This window comes from Rhinatrema bivittatum, chromosome 4 (assembly GCF_901001135.1).
Source record: "Rhinatrema bivittatum chromosome 4, aRhiBiv1.1, whole genome shotgun sequence".
In the NCBI taxonomy this organism is placed as follows: domain Eukaryota; kingdom Metazoa; phylum Chordata; class Amphibia; order Gymnophiona; family Rhinatrematidae; genus Rhinatrema; species Rhinatrema bivittatum.
The window spans coordinates 322,543,437-322,560,210 of NC_042618.1; the positions used below are offsets into that span (position 1 = coordinate 322,543,437).

A 16,774-nucleotide genomic window follows, 5' to 3' on the forward strand; every position below is an offset into this window, starting at 1 on the left:
CTTGAGATGTGGGCCATACCAATAAAAATAACTATTTCAAAACATGATACAGAATATTTAAAAATGTTGTAATTATTAAACTATTTTATGAATTTTTAAACAATAACATATTTCAGAATAGCAAACAAACACCAATAATTAAAAATATGGATTTAAAAAACAAAAAAATAAAAAAACTCTCCCACTCTCTATACCTGGGAACTTTTCATTTCAAGGTGCTCTGATATTGTCATGGATTAACAGAACAGAGGGAGGGAATTTGTTGAACACAAAACTTTCTCCTCAATCACATACATGCACCCCTCTACTGGAAGCACAAGGGACAAGAGCAGCCTTCTTCAGGCTACAATGGCAGATGTTGCTCTGCCTCCTTTCTTCCACGGCATGGCCAACTCTACTCTGCCAGACTCCTCCTCCTTTTGCCCCATGGTACAGCAGTACATGTATGTTATGTTATATGTCATAGATATAATCAGCATTGTAGAGCGATGTTGAAAATTGCAGAATCTAAATGTTTAACAAAAAGTATATAAAGGCTGCTCCTCTTCCTTTAGGTGAGGCAAGCTGATATAGCAGACTGTTCCTGTTCTTTCCAACGGCAACATCTTTTTCCTAGGCATGTGAGCCCACACAACTGGTCCTCTTTTGGGTCCATGTGAATGAAAAGGAAAAAATAGAATTGCTACCACCCCCAGAACTGTGACGCTCTAGGCAGCTGCCTAGTCCCACCCTCATGCATCCACTGACTTGGACTTAAGCATACAATTGAAAATTTCTCTTTAGAACTGGACTTTTGCCTATTTGATGCTTTTTATTAATGCAGCTGCATTTGTTTTGAAAATTGTTCTTCTTGCAATATTTGCAGGCCCATGAATAGTTTGTAATAACAGGCTTGTAAGCAAATTTTCAAAGGGAAATGCCCAGTTGAAATTCCCTTTGAAAATCCGTGGAGGGTCACTACTCATAGTACGTTGCAGGTGCTTCCTTTGCCTTTACCAGGCTCTCCCCTTTTCCTCCATATAGGGAAAAATATGGGTGCTGTTGGCAGCACCCAAAAGCTTACCCACAGAGTACCAGGGGCAGTTTTCATGGGTTTATACCTGTTTATCCTTTTGCTACACACTACTTCCTGTTTTGTACTTAGGACTATGAGAATATAAAATACTTATACAGGACAAGAATGAATTCATGAGTAACCTATCAGGAAAACATGAAAACCTTCTACTCTGTCTAGCACTGCCCAGTTACTGCCAGAAAGCTCTGGGCTTTCAGTTTCTGTTTCTCAGCAGACTAAAGTCACTTGTGTAAAAACAGGCTGATGGGACTAGCCCAGCTACACTATTAAGTACTGTGAGAACAAAACAAGGCAGAGGAGTTAAGAGACAGTATAGGAAAGGATGGAGGTACAATAGAAATGAACCATGAGGACTAGAAAGAAAAAGACAAAACAAGGGAAAATATTATTCAGTACATGCAGTTTCCTATAGTTACCCACATTGTCACAGAAAAACTGTCATGGCTTCTGGGCCCAGAAGAGCCTATCTGGGAATATTTTGAAGAAATGGTTTCCCTGAGAAGGAAAACATGTCAAGTGTAAGTAGTGCAAGGAGATGCATGGCCTAGCTGCAAGGCATGGGAGTAACCTGCAGAAAACAACAGTTACTACCCACAACAACATGCTGGAGAGACACGATGGACCTTTTGGGTCATTTATCTGCTGTCATTTACTATGTAAGGCATTTACTATGTAAATCTGTAAGGCAGCTAGTAAGCATAAGTTAGAGTGTTTGTATATTAAAAACAAAAACAAACAAACAAACAAAACAAAAAAAAAAAGCCAGAAGCTAGAAATAAGCTAGGAGCAGTGTATACCTAAGTAAAAAGGTTGAAAAGTGCAGTTCAGTTACTCACCTTGGAAAGGTGTTAAGGTAGTGTGATTGGGTTTGATTAGATACCAGCATTTGTTAATCAAGAGAACAGTGAGTCACTCTGCCTAACTGAAGTTAGACTGTTTTTCCCAATCCTCCCACCCCTCACCCACCCACCACTAGCTCATCCTTTAATTTATAGGCAGGTGCCACTTAAAAAAAAAAACAAAAAAAAACTTAGAGAGTTTGATCTTTCCCCTGTAGGCCACTACCAGACATATAGTGAATTCACTAATACATTTAAAGGACATTAATTAGAAACATTCCTACTCCCATAGCAACCTAAAACTTAAGTAGGAACTGAACAAATTTGAGATGAAGGCAGCAGTCCAGCAGTAAGAGGGAGGGCTTCCCAGTCTTTTGCATAAAGTGTCACATGTATGACTTTTTACCCACCGGTGAGAAATTGTACAGGTGCATACGATGCAAAGAGCTCCTGGCTCTCAGAGAACAAGTCCGATCACTGGAGGCTAGAGTGGCAGACCTGGAGGAGCTGAGGCAGACAGAGAGGTATATAGATGAGACCTTCAGGGACATAGTAGCCAAGTCCCAACTTCAGACTGGCAACCCTGGTGCTGACTTGGAGGAAGAAGGTCCCATGATTGGAGAGCATCAACCTGCTGCAGCAGGAAAGATCCTTTAGCAAGGACCTGCTCTCTAGGTGGTGCATTGTCCTTTCGCACCGAGGATATCTCCCCAAGGCCTACTGCCCAGGAGGGAAGGGTTAGGTCGGCCGCCATAGTTGGTGATTCGATTATTAGGAATGTAGATGGCTGGTGGGCATGAGGATCGCCTGGTAACATGCCTACCTGGTGCGAAGGTGGCGGACCTCACGCGTCACCTAGATAGGATATTAGACAGTGTTGGGGAGGAGCCGGCTGTCATGGTACATGTGGGCACTGACATAGGAAAATGTGGGAGGGAGGTTCTGGAAGCCAAATTTAGATTAGGCAGAAAGCTTAAATCCAGAACCTCCAAGGTAGCATTCTCTGAAATTCTCCCTGTTCCACGCGCAGGTCCCCAGAGGGAGGCAGAGCTGTGGAGTCTCAATGCGTGGATGAGACGATGGTGCAAGGAAGAAGGATCAGTTTTGTAAGGAACTGGGGAACCTTTTCGGGAAGGGGGGGGGAAGTCTCTTCCAAAGGGATGGGCTCTACCTTAACCAGGGTGGAACCAGACTGCTGGTGCTAACCTTTAAAAAGGAGATAGAGCAGCTTTTAAATTAGAAGAAAGGGGAAAGCCGACAGTCGCTCAGCAGCGCATGGTTCGGAGAGAGAGGTATCTTCAAAGGATACTAATGATGCATTAGAATTAGGGCATCCTGACAGTGAGGTTCCAATAATTAGAAAAGTAGTCCAAGTGCCTATAACTAAAAACTCACCTGAGCTAAAAAATTCTAACTTATCCCTATCAATTAAAAAGCAGAATGAAATTACAAACAAAAAACACACTTTGAAATGTTTGTATGCTAATGCCAGGAGTCTAAGTAGTAAAATGGGAGAATTAGAATTTATAGCAGTAAATGATGACATAGACTTAATTGGCATCTCAGAGACATGGTGGAAAGAGGATAACCAATGGGACAGTGCTATACCGGGGTACAAATTATATCACAATGACAGAGGGGAGCATCCGGGAGGCGGTGTGGTGCTTTATGTCCGGGATAGCATAGAGTCCAACAGGATAAACATCCTGCATGAGACTAAATGCACAATTGAATCTTTATGGGTAGAAATCCCTTGTGTGTTGGGGAAGACTATAGTCGCCGCATCTCAAAAAAGATATAGTTGTGATGGAGAAGGTACAGAGAAGGGCGACCAAAATGATAAAGGGGGTGGAACAGCTCCCCTATGAGGAAAGACTAAAGAGGTTAGGACTTTTCAGCTTGGAGAAGAGATGGCTGAGGGGGGATATGATAGAGGTGTTTAAAATCATGAGAGGTCTAGAACAGGTAGATGTTAATCTGTTATTTACTCTTTCAGATAATAGAAAGACTAGTGGGCAATCCATGAAGTTAGCATGTGGCATATTTAAAACTAATCTGAGAAAGTTCTTCTTCACTCAACGCACAATTAAACTCTGGAATTTGTTGCCAGCAGATGTGGTTAATGCAGTTAGTATAGCTGTGTTTAAAAAAGGATTGGATAAGTTCTTGAAGGAGAAGTCCATTACCTGTTATTAATTAAGTTGACTTAGAAAATAGCCACTGCTATTACTAGGAACAGTAACATGGAACAGACTTAGTTTTTGGGTACTTGCCAGGTTCTTATGGCCTGGATTGGCCACTTCTGGAAACAGGATGCTGGGCTTGATGGACCCTAGGTCTGACCCAGTATGGCATGTTCTTAATTACGACGAAGAAAAGGGGGAGCTATATTGCTATAAAGGTATGTTGCTCACTTGAAAGACCTAATTTTTAAATTTATATTTTTTTAATATTTTTTATTTTTTGGTTTTAATTAATGTTTTTAATTAAATATTAATTGAAGACGACATATAAGAGTCGTGCATTGCTTAGCAGAGCACATCTGAAGTAAAAGTAAACTGCATCAGCAAGCCTGACGGCGTCTCTTTGAAATGTATAAAGAACGCCCGGTCTTCTCAATCATTTGCAGTTACTTCCGGATGTTGCACAGCTTTGACATTATTTTCAAAAAAACTCTCATACAAAGTTATGTGAACCTCAAACCCAAGTGAATTTTTTGCATGGGTTATCAAAACTTTGATAGAGAAGCCAAAACGGATTTCCTAGAGATTTTAAAAGTTCAACATGCACCGCCAAATTGTGTAAGGGGTGCAGAAATCTCGTATAGGTCAAAGTCTGGGTGTTTTGAAACCGGCTTGCTGTAATCCTAGAGATGCAGCAACTTCATTACAAAAACAGACGGAGTGGCATATTTAAACCACGGCTCTACTGCGGCCGGAGTTTCGCTGTGACCAGCTTCATCAGGAGCCTGATATAACACAATGTTTATATCGGAGAAACTTCACACGGTTCCGTCTTGTTAGAACAATGCAACTGTAGTTGTTAAACTTTTCTATATTTACAGCTAATGCTGTTAAAATCTTCTATATTGCGTCTTCACTTTGCATCATCAGGACCCACTGGTCTCCCACATAGATTCAAGAAGACTCCCACGTAGATTCAAGAAGACAGACTGTCTTCTTGAATCTACGTGGGAGACCAGTGGGTCCTGATGATGCAAAGTGAAGACGCAATATAGAAGATTTTAACAGCATTAGCTGTAAATATAGAAAAGTTTAACAACTACAGTTGCATTGTTCTAACAAGACGGAACCGTGTGAAGTTTCTCCGATATAAACATTGTGTTATATCAGGCTCCTGATGAAGCTGGTCACAGCGAAACTCCGGCCGCAGTAGAGCCGTGGTTTAAATATGCCACTCCGTCTGTTTTTGTAATGAAGTTGCTGCATCTCTAGGATTACAGCAAGCCGGTTTCAAAACACCCAGACTTAGACCTATACGAGATTTCTGCACCCCTTACACAATTTGGCGGTGCATGTTGAACTTTTAAAATCTCTAGGAAATCCGTTTTGGCTTCTCTATCAAAGTTTTGATAACCCATGCAAAAAATTCACTTGGGTTTGAGGTTCACATAACTTTGTATGAGAGTTTTTTTGAAAATAATGTCAAAGCTGAGCAACATCCGGAAGTGACTGCAAATGATTGAGAAGACCGGGCGTTCTTTATACATTTCAAAGAGACGCCATCAGGCTTGCTGATGCAGTTTACTTTTACTTCAGATGTGCTCTGCTAAGCAATGCATGACTCTTATGTCATCTTCAATTAATATTTAATTAAAAACATTAATTAAAACCAAAAACCAAAAATATTAAAAAAATATACATTTAAAAATTAAAAATTAGGTCTTTCAAGTGAGCAACATACCTTTATAGCAATATAGCTCCCCCTTTTCTTCGTCGATTGTTTTTGGGGTTTGCTTAGCTCTTTTGTTTTTTATGTTCTTAATTACACCGCAAAATATAAAGTGCATATTGGGAGAATAATGAAGATTCTTGTTAGTAAATTCTTTGTCTTCAAAACTCGTGTCTTTTAGTCATAATGATTTAACCAGTAAATTATCAACATGGTCTTAGTGATCAGATCTGCACCACTCTTTAAGAAATGTCATATATCAGTGTGAAAGCTGATTTAAATAATGATTTTACCTTGCTGATTTAAATCAATGACTTGAAGCACTTTGATTTAAATCAATCCATGCTGACAATACTTGGTGTCGAATTTAGAGCCTATTACACAGGCTGCATGCCTCCTGGTCTCAAGATTGTTACTGACCAAATTAGGAACAGCGGGAAGATTAAAATGAGGGGGGAGGGGGGCAGGGATGAGGGAAGCTCCAGGTAGTTGTGAATGAAGTTTAATGCACCACAATCCCAGCACTTGATTTCAACTGAACTAGGAGGAACTACCATGTCCAAAAGCAACCTTCTCCTCCCCACTAACTACAATTAAAGTTCAGGCATAAGCATGTTGTTTCAGTAAAATAAAGAGTGGGAGGTAAATACATTATTCAAAAAGAATAAGTCCAATGAATTTTTTTGTAAGGATTTTTAAATAAATATTTACACAAAAGGTTTCAGAATCATATCTATATATATATACATACACAGTGTCAGTGAAATTATACATTTTAAACATATTGCTTTGTAACATACAACAATTTGTGGTGAAATCCCCATGATTTGTGATACCTCCAATTAATCAAAGAGCAAAACATTTATTGGTACACCTCTACATTAGAAGCAAATTTTTCAGTTACTACCAGGAGTAACTGCACTGTACTAACATCCATCCAATTCAGGCCCCTCTTTTCCCCTCAAGGATCAGGGAACAGAGGCTGGAAAGCCCTGTAACTACTTTCTACAGTTTCTGTGCTACTGTCAGCAGGGGGTTTTTTTTGTTTGTTTTTGTTTTGGTTTTTTTGTTTGTTTGTTTTTTACAGAAATATGAAGTGATTTTCTGTAGGAACATTGAAAACAAAGCTGAAAACTTTCAGCCATGAGAACTCAACTTTATAGTAGATTTAAAAAAAAAAACAAAAAACCCCAAGGACTGTCATAGTTCCCAGCTTCTAGGTAGGAAAATAGATTCTGTTGTTCATCAATAGAAATAGAATTTCAAGTTGTGCTGCCCTCAGGATGTCTCCTGGTTGTTATTAGCCATTGCCTGTAAAGAAGAGGAAAACGACATTAGGGAAGTTCGATTGATGCAACATTTTCAATCAGACTACTCAAAAGGCAGTACAATTAAAACAAAAACTAAGAAAAATGGCAATTAATAAAAGTCAAACCATATTTTGAAGAGTACTACAAGCAGTGGTGTAACCACAGGTGGGCTGGGTCCCTGGATGGGCCCACTTTTTGCTAGGGGCCAATGGCAAACAGCTTCATAGGGAAGCACAGGGCCAATGGCAAAGTGCCTGGTGGTGGCCTTAACATGTGGCAACACAGGCCCAATGAACATTGGCAGCCCCAATGAGGGGCCAACTGAAAGGAGCCAGAAGGCAGACTCAGCATTGCTGCCCCGGGGCAGAAGGCAGAATCCTTGCATGCATGTACCAAAACTGAACAGTGGAAGGGAGACTGCATTTTCTTTCAGTGAGCAACAGTGTGATGATCAGCAGCAGCAGGCCTTCCTCCCATTATAGAGGAGAAGAGGCAGCCCATTATAGAGGAGAAGAGGCAGCACTGCCTGGAGGTTGCTCATCTGAGTGGTGCTGCTATTTACAATGGAATGGAGACTGGCTGCCAGCAGAGAATCAGTGTGATGATGATACAGCTGCTAGCAAGAACGAGGTGTGTGCAAATACTGCTGGGGAAGGGGGAGGAAGTGATGAGACTCATACCTCATTCTCCTCTCCCTGCACCCAGCAGTCTCAACCATCCTCCGTCTCTTTGCCCTCATAGAGAGGCGGGGTGTTGAGAGAAAGAAGACCCTGATGAGAGAGGCATTGAGAGGGACACTGCTAAGGACAGAGGTTTAGACTTTGAGATTCCAGCTCAGGAAACTTGGTTGATATGATAGCTGGAACATGTATTACCAAAAGTAATACTTTAAAGTAATTAAAATACAAAGGAAAAGTTGTGAGAAAATGACGTTATAGCAGTAACTGTAAAATTAAATTACTGGTTAAAGAACAAACAATAAGAACAATTCCCAGGTTCTGGTCCTCATCCATACTGTGTTTCTGGCCTAGTGGCAGAATCCCAGTATTTTAAAGTAAAATTTCAAAGGGGTTCCATGTGTAAAAATTATCATGTACTCACAAATATGCTATTTTATAAACACAGAGTATATGCATATTTTCCATTTTGCGCATTTATTTTACCAGCGGGTGAGCACATTGTATTCTGGGGCAGGGTTGAGAAGCACACATAGTTGCTATTTTGTAAGAGGTATAGCTAAATATATTACCAAATTTATTTGTACGCTTTTATACCTGCTAATTGATTCACACAAGAGAAAACATTTCTGCAGTTTTTGGGTGGGAGATCTGAGTGAACTGCTGGGGGCTCAGGGTGACGTGCCAGAGGGTCTAGGTGAACTGGAGACACTGGGTGAACTGGCAGTTTCAAGTATGTGGCAAGTAATTATTTTCAAAACATATACATGCATACTTTACAAAATACCTGCCTCTATGTATAAATCAGTATTATTACGCATGCATGTTGTATTTTTTTTATGCATTTAAAATATACACCCCTTATCCTATTTCTTCTCTCTATCCCCACCCTCAGTCCAGCATCAGGATCCCCCCTCATCTTCTCCCCTTTCTTCATCCTGCATTTACAGAATAAAAGCAGGCACATTTTCATTTTCTATCATGTATCCCTGGATAACACAGCACCAGTGGAACTGAGCCAAAAAATCTCCAACATAATCTTAAAATTTTTACAAAATAACCCTAGACAATGCATACCTTGTCTTGCCATTGCCTGTATCTGGCAACTTGACTATAAGACATAACAAGAAAAAATCCTAAGGACCCTTTATGAAATAAAGAAATCCCAGACCATTTTAGCCACCCGGGGTACATCTTACTGTGAAGGTTGGCGGCACTCCGGGAACAGCAGACTGACAGGGAGCTGTTTGAACTGGAGGGGCCGCCGTAGCACACGCGGTTCAAACAGCTGATGTTTGCCCTGCGCCACGCCGAGCTTCGCAGTAAGATGCATCCTGGGAACAGCAGACTGGCAGGGAGCTCAAGCTCTGCCGGCAGAAGACGATACGTGGCATCAAAGTTAGTACAGGCCATTTCCTTCTCATTTGTTTAGATATATTAGAAAATCGTGAGGGTAATATACTCTATATATTATGATAAAATGTTTCATGCATTTGACCTGCGCCACCATACTGATTGGGCTGAGTTGGGAGGAGGAGGAGGGGGACAGCGCGCGAGAGGGAGAGTCGCTACATTCGCTCCATAAGACGCACAGACATTTTTCCCCCCCACTTTTGGGGAAAAAAAAGTGCGTCTTATGGAGCGAAAAAAAAAACGGTAAGTTCCTTGAAGAAAAGCCTCGTGACTGAGAGCCCACTCCAAAATTCTCCAGTCCTGGGAGAGGGTCCAGGACCCTATGCCCCCTTGTTTGTTCATTAAGAACACTGTCACTTGGCTGTCTGTTTGAATCAAAAATCTTTCCTTGAAGATGCAAGAATACTTTCAACCCACACTGAATGGCTTGCAGCTCTAAGAGGTTGATCTGGAACATTCCATATTTGCACATTCTACACTTTGGTAGACACATCTATTGCCAGAATTACCTGAGAAAACTAAGAGGGGCACCTGTTTCCAGCCACCAGTGGAGGGCCGTTTTTCATCTCTATGATAACCCTTATAGATGTGACAAGGGTTGATGCAGCTGATCCCACAGAGCAGAGTATCCAATGGAGAACTCTCATGCTCAGATGAGTGTGTGTGTGTGTGTGTGTGGGGGGGGGGGGGGGGGGCTACATGCTCTGCACTGCCATGTGCCCAGTGGCAACCAGGATTGCTAGGGCTAGGACTTGATCTCACTGCACAGATTGCCCTTGCTGATGGGAGGAATGCTCTCTCTTACAATGAGTCTATCCATGTGCCAATGAACTTGATTCTCTGGGCAGGGACAAGCTTCAACTTGGCAAAAGTTGACTATTACATTTAGTGACCGAAGGAGCTGGATTATTTTCTGCAAGGAGTCCAACATCCCTGCTTGAGAAGGTCCAGTCATCAATCAGTCTTCCAGGTAAGGGAAAAACACAAATTCTGATGATGGTATGCTGCTACTATTGACAGGTATTTTGTGAAACCCTTGAGGCCACAGGTGAGAACCTTGTATTGGTAGCAAGATATTTCCACCATGAATCTGCGGTATTTCCATTGAGATGGGTTTATGAGGATGTAAGCATATATATCCTTCAGATCCAGGGCACCCATCCAGTCTCCTGCTTGGATGAAGGGCAGGATTGTGTGGAGAGAGTTTATCTTGAAATTCTCCCACAACGGACTTGCTCAGTTTTTGTAAATTCAGGCTAGGTGCCAATCCCCCCCAACTTCTTGGGGATAAGAAAATAGCAGGAGTAGAACCCATTGTCATAATCTTACCCCTAGATTCATCAAAATGCATAACAATGCATGGATAACACCTGTGGTAAGAAAAAGGGATATGCTTATGGTAATTTTAGAATTACCACACCGTGCACTAACATTGCGCTTCGCATAGTTCTATTTTGCAGCTCGCGAACTGTGCAGACATATCTTGTACTATTGGGAGAGAGAGAGCGAGAGAGAGACTATTTAAAAGGCCTTCATAGTAGTCAACTATTTATATCTCTATAGGAGGGGCAGCTAATAGCTCGAGGTGAGGTGTTGGTGGTAGTTTAGGGTTTATTGGCCAGTTTTACATGCAGAGTGAGACGTACGAACAGCACAGTACACCTTGGTGAAGCTTTGACATAATTTGGAATAAAGGAAGTCTCACAAAGATGATATTTCTATAATGTTTTCTTGCTTTAGTTTGATGGACTCTATAACGCCATAACGCATTTTGATGAATAACCCTATTAGAGAGGGACAGGTTCTATCGCTCGCTGGCTGAGAAGTGACTCCACCTAAAGATGAAGCTTGGTTGAATGAGACAGATCCAGATTGAATACTAAACACTAATACAGTACTGGAGGACAAAAGAAGTGCAAATGGTGAACAAACTCTACAATTTTGAAGACCCAATGGGTCCTTGGTGATTTTCCGCCACTCATCGAGAACAACTGAATCCTTCCCCTTAATGGAGGCATCAAGACCTGAGAGTCGGGTCTTGTCAAAACTTGGCCCAAGTTTGGGCTAGGAATGCTGTAGCATATTAGGCTGACATATCTCAAAAGGGCAAAAAAGTTGCTGTTGCAGCAGCGCAGGCGGAATGTGATACTACAAAAATTGGTAGAAGAGGTGTCTCTGGAAAGAGCAGCGCTTAAAAACAAATTAAGGATGTCTAGAGGAGAAGCTGGTTGGCTCCTGCTGACAAGGACTGAATGGTCACATTCTGCTCCTTAATCTCTAAAAGGGTTTCTCTGACCTTAGCCCCAGTACATGGGATATAGGCCAATTTGTCATTAATGTCTTCCTGCAGACTGCTGGCTCTCAATCAGGGCAAACCGATGTGCACAAATGGCTGCAGATAATCTTGCTGCAGCGACCAGATGAGATGGTGTGCACACTCTTCTGCATCCAGAAGAGCCTGCTGATAATTATCCTGCTCCCTGTGCAGGGACTCTACCAGAGGCTTCAACCTGTCGAAGAAGTTGTGTATTGTATCATATAGGGTTGGTGAGCTGAAATACAGGCGTTTAGCAACTAGCACTGGAAAACTTTCTTCCAAAAGCTGTCCAGAAACTTGGGGATCCTTACCCAGGGGTGTGTTTGAAAAATCTTGGTATTTTTAGCCTGTTCTAATGCTAACTCCACCACTAAAGACTAGTATGGTAGTTGAACTACACCAAAAACAGGAGCTTGTGCTACATTTAAGATCCAATTTCCTGGCTGCTGGGAGGGGGGCAGAAGGCCAGATTATGCCACATTCTTTTGCAGACACTGCAGAATGTGATTAACTGGGATCGCTGATAGTTTAGAAGGGGTTTCCAGAATCTGAAGCAGGTTGAAGACCTTCGTGTGGGGATCCTTGTCTCTTCAGATTTGACCCCCAATGATCTTGCCCAACTTGTCCAGAAATCTGGTGTACAAGAGGTCTTCTGGTGGGGACAAATGTTTCAGCAGGTCAGGGAAGAGGTTTAAGGAGGATCTCCATAACCCCTCTTCCGAATCAAGTGGTAGAGGGATGATAACTCATGACCCCAATGAAGATGACAATAAAGGCAGAGACCTCTGTCAATTCAGAGGAGAAAACTCCCAGACCAGGCCCCACTTGGCTGTGCCCTGTGATTCATCCTCTGAATGCTGGCTGAACTCTTCCAGAGATAGATAGCTTGCCCAACTGGGTCAAGGAGGCGGGAGGGACTCCCCCCTTGAAGGAATAAATCTGACATCCCAGAAAGAAAAGGCTGAAGGGTGCCCCCTGTTGCTGGCCATTAAAGAGGTAAAAAAAAAAAAGTCATCAGCTCTATGTCCCCTGGGCCTATGAAACCAGTAAAGGATCATCAGCTTCAGAAGCACACACTAGGACTTTAGGTGGAAGCGTCCTCCTGCACTACCTGTGTTAAGAGCCACATAGAGACCAAAACCCTCCAGATCAGATATAGGATCTGGAGTTTCCAAATGTACCAGGCTGAGTGCTCAGGCAGACAACAGTAAAGGAGCCCTCGAAGGCCTGGGATCCAGAAGGAGAAAGTGAGATGGAGATACAGGCGTCAGAAAGAGGGCAAGTGCAAAGAGACCACACACTCAGACGAACAGAGTTCCGCAGGGACTGAACCTGCAGGATCAACATGTGTATCCAACCCTCCAGCAGAAATTCTCTGCCCTGCCTTGTATCGAATTGAACCCCGAGATACTCCAAGGTCTGAGACGGTTGCAAATTGCTCTTGTCCAGATTCACCAACCAGCCTAGTCCCCTAACAAGGAAACCATACTGCAGGAAGCAAAAGACTCTCCTTCCACTGTCTTGGCTCGAATCAACCAGTCATCCAGATAGGTCTGAACTAGAATGCCCTCCTTGAGAAGGGCCGTGGCTACCACCATCATGACCTTGGAAAAGGTTCTGGGTGCCGTAGCTAGTCCGAAAGGCAAGGCGTGAAACTGGTAATGATAATCCAGGATGGCAAACTGGAGGAACTGCTGATGCTCCTGCCGGATGGGAATAGGCAGATATACCTCTTTCAGATCCAGAGACATGAGGTACTCCCCTGCTTGAAGAGTCAATATGACACAGCATATCTTTTCCATCCTGAAATGCGTGACTCGTAGATGTTCAATGACGCCCTTGAGATCCGGTATGGGCAGCAATGACCTCCTTCTTGGGCATGACAAAATAAATGGAATATCGGACCATTATTTTGCTGAGATTCAGGAACAGGAATCACCGCTTTTATATTCAGCCGTTGTAACGTTGCTTCCACTTCTACCCTCTTCTGAGACCATGGAGAGACCATGAAGGATTCTGGAGGAATGAGATGAAATTCTAGAGCATACCCATCCCAAATCATTTTGAGAACCCATTTATCAGAAGTAATCTGGACCCACCTGTGATAAAAATGGGATAAGCAACCATCTATCTCCTGCACCAACTGGTGAGCCCGCAAACCTTCATTGGGAAGACAGAGGGGATCCACTTCCAAAGCTCACATCCTTTTGAAGTCCTAGGGGCCGAAAGGACTGAGACCTGCGAAAGGGGTGTCTAGGAAGAACCTCCCCTGTAAGGCCGAAAATGCTGGTAGTCTCAAGAGCAGCCAGTTGCCTGAAAAGACCGGGCAATGGGTTTCTTGTCCTCTGGCAATAGAGGGACCTGGGTCTTTCCCCATTTACTTGACATTTTTTCCAATTCACTGTCAAACAAAAGCAAGCATTTGAAGGGCAGCTTGGTAAAATTGGACTGCGAACCAGTTGCATAGCCACAGCTGCCACCTGGCCGCAATAACTGAAGCAGCTCCTTTGGCTGCTGTGCGTACCAAGTCTCAGTCCATATCAGCCAAGCAGTGGCCCCAAGTTCTACCAAAGATCCAAGATCGGATCCAGTGCCACTAGATTCTTGACGAAGACGCAATGTAGCCCAAGCTACCAAGGTGCAACAAGAAGCAATTTGCAAGTTCACTGTCACTGTCTTAAAGGCTTGCTTTAGGATAGCTTCAATCATCCTATCCTGAGCATCCTTCAGGGCCGCTGGGATGGTGGCATGTTTCATGACAGAACACACCAAGGCATCCACCCTAGGGAAACACAAATGCTCTCTGGCCTGCGGATTCAAGGGATATAAACCCTCCAAGTTGTGTCACCCTTAAAAAAAAAGGAAAAAACACATACGACCTTTAGCATACTCCATTCCAGTCAATAAACTCCTGGATTGTATCCTCACCAGGAAAGCCATCCCCCATAGTCATCAGTACATCATGATCCACCTCCATTTGAGCTCTGTCAGACCACAATGCGCCACAGCGCTTGACCGTGGAGGCAGGTGGAGGAGCACTCGGAGCGCACAGAACTATCTTAGTAGGTACTACCGATTCAGAAGACCGGCCCTGTAGAAACGTCTCCAATCCCTGGAAGAATTCTACTCAGGAAAAGGAGGACTGATCCAGTCCAGGCCTCACAGGCCCGAAACTGACGACCTGAGAGTGTGCCCTGAGGATCAACCCATGGATCAATGAAGGGAGGGGATACCCCCACTGTGTCTCCCTCAGTTCCACTCCCCTCAAACTGAGGAGATGGACCATCGCTGGCAAAATCAGAAGGATGTAAATCTCCCCAAGCATTTAGGCAGTGCTGACACAGGCTTGAAGAAAGCTCAGGTTGAATAGTCCTGACGTGGCATGTAGCACAAATAGATAGGCACTTAGGCTTCTTTACCGCAGGTGCCATGGCTGTAAGTGTGCAGACCAATAAAGGCTCACACCTAGATTACCTGTGCATATAAGCCACGCCCAAAAAGGATGCACTAAAAATGTGCGTCGAAGCACACGCACCTAGGCTGCTTGTCCAACTGGATGCCCAGTACAGCTGCTTAAGCTGGATGTGCGTTAAGGAAGAGCGCCCAAACTGGATGATAAGACAAGAAGGATGCACACATGGATGCGCAGGCACATGCCAAAGGTCTGCAGCAAAAAAAATGTGTGAAACTACCCCACAGCCTACCACACGCCAAAATGGAAGAAGCCTGGGAGCGGGCCTAGCCAAACAGCTGCTCAACCCGCCATGCCTCCACTATCTCCTCACAGAACTCCCCAGAGACGTGAGTAAGACAGCCGAATGCAGAGGAAACAGACCTTTCTCCTGCTTTCTTTTTTTTGCTGGGTTATTTACTATTTTTTTTTAAAAAAAAATATAAAACTTTTACCTGAGCTCAGACCTCCCTGGCTGAGAGCAGGAATGAATCCTGGCTATGGGGGGGGGGGGGGGGGGGGGGGAAGAGGGCTAAAGCCTTCACTGCTTTGCCTCTCTTGGCCTGCAACCACTAATTTGAATTTAGGTTCATGTCAAGGCTACTGGACTGAATGCACTCTACTGATGGAGGGACCACACAGTATCATCTCAGGAGACAAGTGGTGCTACACAGTCTTCTCGTCTTTCTGATATCTCCTTTCCAACTTCTTTCTTCTTTTTTACTCATATGCAGTCTGAAGGGAAATGCATGTTCAGCATGTGCTGGAGACGGAAAATATTGGTGGGCTGATGTTAGGGCGGGACTATATAGCTGTGACATTAGCTTTTGTTCTGTCTCCATTTGCTGGCAGAGATGCAGAACCCACTCCTGGGGACTGGCTTGCCCGAATGCTAAGGCACTTCCTTTTCTCTCTCTCTCTCTTTTTTTTTTTTTTTAATTTAGCACTGAAAAGAGCTGTTGGGGAGCTGCTGAGTCGAAGGCAACACAAAGACTGCAAGAACAGGTATATTGAAAAAGTAGAGAAAGGGTACACGATCATGAAAAACTTTGACAAAAACAGACTGAGGGTTCACAAAGCAGCACATACGCATGGGCAGGCACTCTTGCACATGCTCAATAGTAAAACTTTACTGCACTATAGAGATAGGTCCTGTTTGGCACCATTGGATGTCACCCATGTTTCATAGCTAAATCACCCTGCATGTCGACTGAGAATGATTTTGTTACATGGCTGCTCTAAGAAAAGGCGCAGTTTAAAAGATTTACTGTATACAATTAAAGTAATTCTTTTTTAGAGAATTGATTACTACTAGTATAAGCCAAAAAAAGATCATATGGTAATTCTAATGCAAAGACTTTCACCAGAGATGGGGGTCTTACAGATCATGAACATCTCCTTTGTTAAAACTGCCAAAAGGAGAGGCAAAACTTCAAGTTTTCCTTTTGTGTCAAGTTTGCACAGGGCTAAAGTTTTTCCTATCATCAGGTACTGCAGAAGCAACCTAATTTGGTAGTTTCAATACCGGCACACAGGTGCACATGTATGCACGTATGCTCGCTTGCACTCAGAGCCACAGCCATTTTTATAAGATTCACATGTAAATACACACATGGTACAAAATAGGCTGAACACATGTACATGTGCACACAATTTTATACGGATGCACAAATATCATCTCTACTGCATAGGTGGGGGGATTTTATAAGGGATGAGTGCCGATGCCATTACCATTTTTCTCAGTTCGTTCCCAGTTCACCCGGTTAAGGGATAGGATTTC

General features: G+C 43.2%; 1 protein-coding gene and 1 long non-coding RNA gene across 5 annotated transcripts in view; one reads left to right on the plus strand and one right to left on the minus strand.

The window, feature by feature from the left end:
• Nucleotides 1–16,774, plus strand: part of LOC115090795 — a 59,861-nt gene that overhangs the window by 38,159 nt on the left and 4,928 nt on the right. Inside the window, exon 2 of the long non-coding RNA XR_003856507.1 lies at nt 15,939–15,999. This is a non-coding gene — a long non-coding RNA (uncharacterized LOC115090795). The remainder of the gene's footprint in view (nt 1–15,938; nt 16,000–16,774) is intronic.
• LOC115090793 (Golgi apparatus membrane protein TVP23 homolog B-like) overlaps nt 6,505–16,774 on the minus strand; it is a 44,549-nt gene continuing 34,279 nt past the window's right edge. For all 4 annotated transcript variants that reach the window (XM_029600306.1, XM_029600305.1, XM_029600303.1 and 1 more), the window contains one exon: nt 6,505–7,137. In XM_029600306.1, the coding sequence (XP_029456166.1) occupies nt 7,105–7,137 (33 nt within the window). In that variant the 3' untranslated portion in view covers nt 6,505–7,104. The remainder of the gene's footprint in view (nt 7,138–16,774) is intronic.